This window comes from Drosophila innubila (assembly GCF_004354385.1).
Source record: "Drosophila innubila isolate TH190305 chromosome 2L unlocalized genomic scaffold, UK_Dinn_1.0 4_B_2L, whole genome shotgun sequence".
Lineage (NCBI taxonomy): Eukaryota > Metazoa > Arthropoda > Insecta > Diptera > Drosophilidae > Drosophila > Drosophila innubila.
The window spans coordinates 4,334,798-4,342,929 of record NW_022995372.1 but is presented as its reverse complement, the minus strand read 5'-3'; the positions used below and the strand labels follow the sequence as shown (position 1 = coordinate 4,342,929).

General features: G+C 35.3%; 3 protein-coding genes across 3 annotated transcripts; 2 read left to right on the top strand and 1 right to left on the bottom strand.

Moving 5' to 3' along the window:
* The first annotated feature begins 696 nt into the window (after positions 1 to 696).
* On the top strand, positions 697 to 4,220 carry LOC117780598. The gene is made up of 4 exons (XM_034617188.1): positions 697 to 1,898; positions 2,507 to 2,659; positions 2,729 to 2,912; positions 3,628 to 4,220. Exons 1-4 carry the CDS (start codon positions 1,194 to 1,196, stop codon positions 3,975 to 3,977), a joined length of 1,392 nt encoding a protein of 463 aa, XP_034473079.1. The 5' UTR covers positions 697 to 1,193; the 3' UTR covers positions 3,978 to 4,220.
* A 1,561-nt stretch (positions 4,221 to 5,781) lies between these two features.
* LOC117781155 (acylphosphatase-2) lies at positions 5,782 to 7,075 on the top strand. Its single transcript, XM_034617895.1, has 3 exons — positions 5,782 to 6,003; positions 6,666 to 6,792; positions 6,844 to 7,075. Exons 1-3 carry the CDS (start codon positions 5,937 to 5,939, stop codon positions 6,956 to 6,958), a joined length of 309 nt encoding a protein of 102 aa, XP_034473786.1. The 5' UTR covers positions 5,782 to 5,936; the 3' UTR covers positions 6,959 to 7,075.
* A 75-nt stretch (positions 7,076 to 7,150) lies between these two features.
* LOC117781157 (cytochrome c oxidase subunit 6C) lies at positions 7,151 to 7,770 on the bottom strand. Its single transcript, XM_034617896.1, has 3 exons — positions 7,754 to 7,770; positions 7,355 to 7,554; positions 7,151 to 7,292 (listed from the first exon to the last, which is right to left on the bottom strand). The coding sequence occupies exons 2-3, from the start codon at positions 7,528 to 7,530 to the stop codon at positions 7,229 to 7,231; spliced, it is 240 nt and encodes a 79-aa protein (XP_034473787.1). The 5' UTR covers positions 7,531 to 7,554; positions 7,754 to 7,770; the 3' UTR covers positions 7,151 to 7,228.
* Between the last annotated feature and the right edge of the window lie 362 nt (positions 7,771 to 8,132).

Below are 8,132 nucleotides of genomic sequence, written 5' to 3'. Positions count from 1 at the left end.
GTAGGGGCACTCACACGCACACCCTCTATTGAACATCCCCAACCCCCATGTGGATCACATTGCGAAAAGCCAATCGGAATTACAGGTCGTAGGTCATTCAGTAAGCAAATTAATCACGAGCATTAGTTTATATCAGTTTAATTCATTATTTTTTGAACTTAAGTTTATTTAGTAAAAGCAAAAAGTTTCCAAAAGTAATGGACATTTTTGAGCGATTCTTTGATAAATTAAACTGGAAAACATTATCAGTGACAAAATAATTTTAATATTTATATCTAAAACCAATTTTTAATAGTTATTTGTTGAGCTTTATTAAATAAGTCCCCAGATAGCTGCTATATTTTTATTTTATAAATCCAAATGTAATAATTCTTTATTATTATTTTCATATATTAATAAAAAAGTCATTCCAAACCATATTCCTTGCCTTTGCGTAAAATTGGAAGTTTGTTTTTAGTATATTCTTCTCGAAATATCAATTGCGATGCTCGCAATTAATTGTTTACCTGAAATGTAGTAAATTAATAAAGACTAGATTAACTGAATTGCATACAAAACAAACTCATAAAGTTAATAGAATAAACCTGGCCATAATATCTACGTCAACTCGATTCGAGTTGTCATAAAACAAATGCAAATCGCGTGGCATTATTTAATGATGTTTCTCTTTATTTATTGGATTTTGCAGCAACAGCAACAAGAAGAATAAGAATTTGGTTGGGATGTGATTGTGAATGTGGATGGGATTGTGGATTATACAACCGAGATAGACGAATGGCGGCTGGCAGCTGGACGGACTGAGAGACTGAGGCAATCAGACAAATAGTTAACTACTATAATAATTATCAGTGCACGGAGTATTATCAGTGCAGCGGTGCAACGATCATTAAGAGGCGACTGGCAGGCAAGAGCAACAGGAAGAGGAGAGGGAGGAGGGGGAGAAGAAGAGGAGGAGCAAGTGGAGGAGGAAGCGAGCTCTCCGTAATCAACACAATGTCAACATTTGCGATTCGCCAAAACCGAAAACACTGCAAAAACAGTATTAAAACCCCGATGAACAGTTGAGAGGCGTTCAGGTTCAGGTTGAGGTCGAGATCGTGCCCGTGTAACAAGCGCAGTTCCCAAAAAAAAATAAATAAAATCGGAAAATAAAAACAATAATTCGTAATTAGCAGTTAAGAAATTAATTCAAAATGTTAACCACGGATAAGTGCACATCAGTTGCCCCAACGCCGATCATCGTCAGCAGTTGCAAATCTCAATGCCAGACAGCGGAGCAGCATCTACAGCATCCCCATTCCCATTCCCATACCCATCATCATCCCCTTACTCATCCCCATTCCCATTCGAATCTGCAGCACACTCACACACATTCACAGAAATACTCAGCGGATGCACCGCGTCGAAATCTCCATGAGCTGCTGCTGGAACTGCTGGACCTGCTGCTCTCCTGCCTTGTCGTTGCACCCTGTGTGATCGCCTATTGGCGCGGCACTTGGGAGCTCATGGGCGTCCTGCTCTTCCCCAGCAGTTTGCCGCTGTCGGCGCTGTGCTCCTTTGTCATTGGCGGACTGGGACACTTTATATTCATAATGACACAGAACTTCTTCAAGGATCACATACATCCCGACAAGCGACGACTCACCTACTATGTCATCTCACGCATTTACACCGCCGTCTTTGGCATCATCTGTGTCAATATGTGGCGTGGTTCGTGGATGATCTGCGATTGGTTAACGAGCATCGATTCCCTGGCCATCATCTCAGTGGTGACTCTCGTCGCACTTCTCTTCTTGGTCGGAACTCGCACTCTACGCAATCTTGGCGCTGCTCCCTACACTGTCACCATGGATCACAAGAGCGACTATTTCGAGGTGGACACTATGTTCAAAATATCGGTAAGTTGAAATATACTTTTCGATATATTTCGTAGATTTCGACTTTCACAACTACAGAAGGAACTGCTCCTATTCATTTTATATATAGCCTAATAATTGAATAAATTAAATAAAATTCATTAATTTAATACACCCATCCATAGAATCAAGATTATTAGATTGATCACACTGATTAAACTAAAGAATTGTGTTCTCGACACAGTTTTTACGAAAGTTCGTAGAAAAATATAAATTTTAAGAACTTTAAAGTAAGGGTAAACATATTGACTCTGTTTTTTTTAATTACTCTCTTGAAATTGTATTACAAAGAATAATGTTCTATGGCAAGAATATGACTTTATGAAACTGTTTATTAAGTGCAAAAATTACATCATCATTTGTTGCACAGAAGTTCTTGTTTTCTAAAATTCCAAAAGACGGAAAAACAGCTATTTGTCAGGAAAGTAATGCGACAGGTTCGTCAGCAATTTAAATAATTATTCTAATAATGGTTGTACAACTTGAATGAGAAATGAGAAGAGCTGGTTTTTATTTACCTTTACCAATATATATAATTAATTAAGTGTATTATTAAATATTATTAATTATTAAAATATTTTATTTTTAAGGGCTTCGATCAACCAGGTCTCTACCTGCTGGACACGTTGTTCTCGGTTTTCGTAATTGGTACCTTAGTGGTAATTGCCTGGCGCGGTCTGTGGGGCATCTTTGATTTAACCTTATTTCCACAGGACAAGGCAAAGTCAGCATGGGGTTCACTGGTAAGCACCTGACCTTTCCGACCTTTTCATGTCGTGATTGACCTGTTTAAATCTTCTACTTTTCTCCAGCTCATTGGTTACCTAACTGTTTTTGTTACCTTTGTCATACAACCCCTAATGCGTTATGTCTGCCGTCGCATCAACGGCATCTTGAAGCTAATCATTTGCGATATTTACTATCTGATGATCTTCTTTGGAGCGGTTAATGCATGGCGTGGCATTTGGAATCTGCTCGATGTTTATGTGTATCCAGGTAAAGTATGGAAATTTAAAATATTTTCAATCTTTGTTTTTTGATTCCCCATAACAACTTGGAATAATAAAAAATAAGGATCGCAAACTAAACTAGGCAAATTATTACAAAAATATATATAATTTGGGAGGAAAAAGTTATGAAAAACCGGGTTAGAAAAAATATTTTATTAAACAACGCTCCTGCTTTATTTTTAATATCGCCTTATCCATTTTTTCCTACTACTGATTTATATATTTGTTAAGTTAAAAATATACTCTAAAAAAAGAACCAGCAGAACAGCTTATACAGTAAACATTCCATACAAGCGAAAAGCAAATAAGATAAAATTTTATCATGCACTTCTTTAGTATATTTCTCCATAGTTGGAAATCAAAACCGTTAGTACTTAAAATAATTCGGACAATAATAAAGAAATATATATTATGAAAAGAAAATTATACCAGAGTAAAAAAAACAATCTTTTTAGTATTTATTTGAATTTCCTTGTTTTGGCTTTCTTATTTTTATTGTTATTTTGGTACTCTTTATTTTAATCTAATTTTCCATGTGTTTGGTTTAGTACTTCTTTCAAATATATTTGATATTTGGTGCAGAGTTTTTCTTAATTTTCTTATTGTTGTTAATACCATTACTGTACATTGTAATGTTTTTTTAAATTTAAATAAATATATTAAATTTAAATAAATATAATATATTTATATTTGTACTACAGATGATCGCATATTGAGCTTCTGGATCACACACATTATTCCCTTTCTGCTGCTCGCCGCACTTAAGTGTTCCAACTCCATCCTAGTGCGTGGAGTATTCATCGATGCCGAGGGATCAGGAGCCGAATGTGTCCACTTACCGATTAACTATATTCGTTTACATTTCTTGCGAGAACGTCGCAAGAAATTGGAATCTGAACAATATCGACACTCCGGGCATTCCGGACATTCGGAACCCCCACATTATTATCTGAAGGGGGAGCATGCGACGCTGGGGAAGCATTTGGAGAAGGACAAGGAGGCACAGCACAGTCTTATCGAGAAACCGCACACCGCAGCACAGATCATTTAAGAGGGTGAATTCCAGATACTCTTTCCGTTACCATTAAGCTATTTTAAACTATATAAGTATAATATTGTATACTAGGTGTTAAACTAATTTTAAATGCATTAACTTAATTGTAACTCGTGCTTGGTTAAATCAAGCATACTTAAAAAGCCTGCATTGTTAACATTGGGCCCTCTATATTTTTATCTAGAACTGTACAAAATAATTATAATATTATATTCGAGTACTCTACCATACGATTATATATACACACATATGTTCTTAGAAATTTCCTATTGCATTTCTATTTCTGTTTTTTTTTATTGTTTTTTATTTCTGTTTTCGATTTCATTTTATAAGTACATTGTACATTGAAATTTCAATTTCGCTTTCAATACACAAACATACACACACACATAATAAATATTTGTAAATACAAAAGACAAATATAATGAAATATATTTTCTTTCGTCTAGAAAACTTTTCGAGGTACAACCCATGCACTTGTCATTCCTGGCATTACCAAAAGCGTGCATACGTAGAAGTCTACATACTTAAAACAGATTTATCTCTGATTTATTTCCCTTTAATAACAAGAACAATGTTAATTTCATCAATGTCATCATTATAAGACATGTGCCTGTACATAAAGACACGGTTGCCTGAAATGAGACCATTTTAAATGGTACACATTTTTCTAAAAATAAAAACCGATTAACCGATCAACTCCTTATATCGTAATTGGTATAAAACTACGCTTTAAATTTTACTCTGACACGTATAATTATATAGATTTGATAGTTTTAAATCTCAAGTTTTCACGTTTAAAGAGCTCCTGATATCGTAATTAGTATAAAACAACACTTTAAATTCGATTCTTAGATATTTAATTTTCCTGTAAAAAATAATGTCAAATTCATGAGAACTTTTGGCTTGTAAAGCTGCTAGTTCAAAGGCTTGACCAACTTCAAACTTTCATAACTTAGTCAAAACTAAACTGATTTTCAAACGCAATGCCATTTTGGTCATGGTTTTGCCTCCAAATTCATTCTGCATTCAAATTTAATTAACTTTAAAAAAAAAATATTTTCTCTCTAGATCTTGATTTTAATGCTAAGGGTCGCCCCTTTGGAATTTTGAAAATTGAAAGTTTTAAAACTATAATTTTCACCTTTAATCAACTCCTGATATCGTAATTAGTATAAAACAACACTTTAAATTCGATTCTGAGACATTTCATTTTCCTGTAAAAAATCATGCCAAATAGGACCAAAATTTTGACTTGTAAAGATGCTGGATCAAAGATCGGGACAACTTCAAACTGTCATAACACTGGGAAAACCGAACCGCTTTTTAAGCGGAATACATTTTAATCATGGTATTTTAATAAATATTATGTACATAGTTACATATTTGGTATACTTTTGAAGCAAAAAAAAACATTTTAATTAAATGGCCTTCCCTTTATCTATGATAACATTCAAGACTTGGTCAAGGACTCACAGCCTGTACCAACTATGTCCCGAGCTCTTGTAGATTCTCTTAGAACACGTGTAGGGAACACAGCGATTGTTGTGCCCGAATCGTCAGGCCAATTTTGCTTAAAATAAAAAAGTAAAAGGAAACTGGGGGACAAAAAATGCGCAGCTAAAATAAACACGTAAATACAAATCGAAAGCGCAAAATAGAAAGCAATTGATATTGCTAGCAAGGCGTAAAATAAAGAAAATTGGCATTTTAGTTTCAATTTGTCGACGGTTTGCTGAAAAACACACCCGCAATTGCAACAAAAATAGTTGCACATTTATATATCTGACATAACTATAGTATATAATTTTTATTACTATCATATTAATATGTATTAAAGTCCACGCGTTAATCGTTGTGTCTGAAAACAAACTAAAACTTTATAATATCGATCGCAGCTTTATATAATCGCGAGGAAGCTCTCTGATAAAAGGGAGAAGAAAATAAAATTTATTCATGATGGGCATTCCGGATATACGTCATCTGATCACACTGGAATTCGAGGTGTACGGACATGTACAAGGTGGAGTGTAGAATATGCAGACGGGGATTTATTATATATCAAAGTATAGAAATAGCCATATGCTAAAAATAAGCTATAGACAGTAGCTCGTTATTTAAATGTCCTTGGCTTTGTTTCGTCTTCCATTGTTTTATTTTGAATTTAGCAGTAAACTGGTACAAAAGTCTGCAGTAGAATAAACTAGACTATGAGAGACCCGGTACTTATTGTGTAAAAATTCGAATCTTGTTTAAAATCAAATAATGTCAATGACGCAATCCAACAAATCTACGTCAGTGTTATCTTCTTCTTTCCTTGGACGGACAAATTGTTTATAAAAAAAAAAGTAACGTGTCTATTATCCGATCGTAATTAAATTTAAAGGACATATAGGGACTACGATTATAATCTTAATCGTATTAATTGTTACCATGTGTGCCATAACACAAGGCTGTTTTTATATTTTGATTTGCGATTTGACCTGCATGAAAATTAATAGCAATAAAAAAATTTGAAAAAATTATTTTAAAAATCATGCCATCAATAAGGGACTTCTGGTGACTAGTCTATGATATACCTCATTCCGGAGGTAAACTTCATAGACCCTAGATACTTTTCAAGTACAGGGTCTTATAAAGAGACGAAAGTAATTATAAAAGACTCACTGCTTGTGTAATCGACAGGCCTGAATCTCACAAAAGACACGCGCGATCGTTGCACCAAGGCGGGAATAACGGGATGGGTGAAGAACAGTAAGCGTGGCACAATAGTGGGAAAGATGCAAGGTCCCAAAGAGGAAGTGGACAAAATGTATGTATTACAATCGACTACAAGTTCCTATCTAATTAATATATTTAATAGGATCACCTGGCTATCCAGCGAAGGCTCGCCGGGTTGTCAGATCGAGCGATGCGAGCTGCGAAATCAAAGCAATTTGAACCGACTGGATTACAAGGACTTTGCCATTAGATTTTAAATGTACTTTCTACAAGTATGCGATCATACTTCTATATATTTCTAGTTTTCGTGTTTGTTATGTGGACTATTTCGATAAGATTGTAAATTCCAGTAAATAAATGGTTATAATACCAGACACAGCAACGACCTTGACTTCAAGGGGTGTGGGCGTGGGTGCGGGCGGGGCAGGGTCATTCAAATAAAACAGCTCAACCGGAATTGAAATCTTATTTAGTTTTCAATACAGGATAGTAACACACTTTATGTCTTAGACTAATCCACTTATCGCTTAGCACGACTGGAAACGGCCAGCGGCCTTCATGCGCTCAAAGGATTTGTTGGCGTCATATTTCCTGCAATTATAATCAGATCAGTTTTCAGTTCTCAATGGATGTTGGGAAAATTCAATACTCACTGGTAGAACTCAGCATAGGCGGCCTTCTTGGGATCGTTGATGAGCAGTTTGTAGGCAACCGTGACGACAGCTGTCAGACCGAGTGCCACGGCCAGATTACGCTTGATGGTAGCATTGTGCAGACCACGCAGCACGGGTCCGGCGCTGCTCGACGACGTTGCTGGAGTGTTGGCCATGTTAACCTTTATTACAAACGGGGACTGCAAAGACAAATTTCATCGGTCAGCTGTGTTATGTAACTTTTTGTGCAACATTTATCGTTCATCACAACTCTGCATTTTGCAAACAATTACAGTTTGTAAATTTGGTCATATTCATTGGATTAAATACTCTTTGGGCTAGTTCGATATAGACCAATATTTAAAAATTGTAATTGTAGTTTTTATTTCAATTACTCACATTTCGCAAAGAATATTCACTGTTCAATGTTGCCAAACTATATAAATGCGTGATAAATGCTGCCACACTGTTCTCATTTCTATATGGTTGCCACCATCTCTAATTATGTATGCTGGGATACATGACGCTGCAGCAAATGTAGCAACACAATTTTGTTTATTACTAAACATACAGCTTGGATGATTAAAAATTTAAGCTAAATAAAGCTGTCATGTATTTTCTTTTTAATTGTGGCATCACTGTATCAACAAGATTATGCTGGACATAGTGCTGCCAACTTTTTAGCGGAAAATTTAGCTGTTTTTGACTGGAATCATATTTGCGCGCACTTTTGCATAGTTTTCTATGAAATACTTGCAAAACATAGCTGAATATATAT

What these genes read in the sequence shown, in the direction of transcription:
- LOC117780598 (XM_034617188.1), top strand. Translation starts at nt 1,194, where the DNA reads ATGTTAACCACGGATAAGTGCACATCAGTTGCCCCAACGCCGATCATC. An exon ending in AGTCAGCATGGGGTTCACTG is followed by an intron (nt 2,660 to 2,728) that starts GTAAGCACCTGA and finishes ACTTTTCTCCAG; the next exon opens with CTCATTGGTTACCTAACTGT. An exon ending in CGATGTTTATGTGTATCCAG is followed by an intron (nt 2,913 to 3,627) that starts GTAAAGTATGGA and finishes TTTGTACTACAG; the next exon opens with ATGATCGCATATTGAGCTTC.
- LOC117781155 (XM_034617895.1), top strand. Translation starts at nt 5,937, where the DNA reads ATGATGGGCATTCCGGATATACGTCATCTGATCACACTGGAATTCGAG. An exon ending in GGTGTACGGACATGTACAAG is followed by an intron (nt 6,004 to 6,665) that starts GTGGAGTGTAGA and finishes TGTAATCGACAG; the next exon opens with GCCTGAATCTCACAAAAGAC. An exon ending in AAAGAGGAAGTGGACAAAAT is followed by an intron (nt 6,793 to 6,843) that starts GTATGTATTACA and finishes TATATTTAATAG; the next exon opens with GATCACCTGGCTATCCAGCG.
- LOC117781157 (XM_034617896.1), bottom strand. Translation starts at nt 7,530, where the DNA reads ATGGCCAACACTCCAGCAACGTCGTCGAGCAGCGCCGGACCCGTGCTG. An exon ending in GCCTATGCTGAGTTCTACCA is followed by an intron (nt 7,293 to 7,354) that starts GTGAGTATTGAA and finishes TTATAATTGCAG; the next exon opens with GAAATATGACGCCAACAAAT.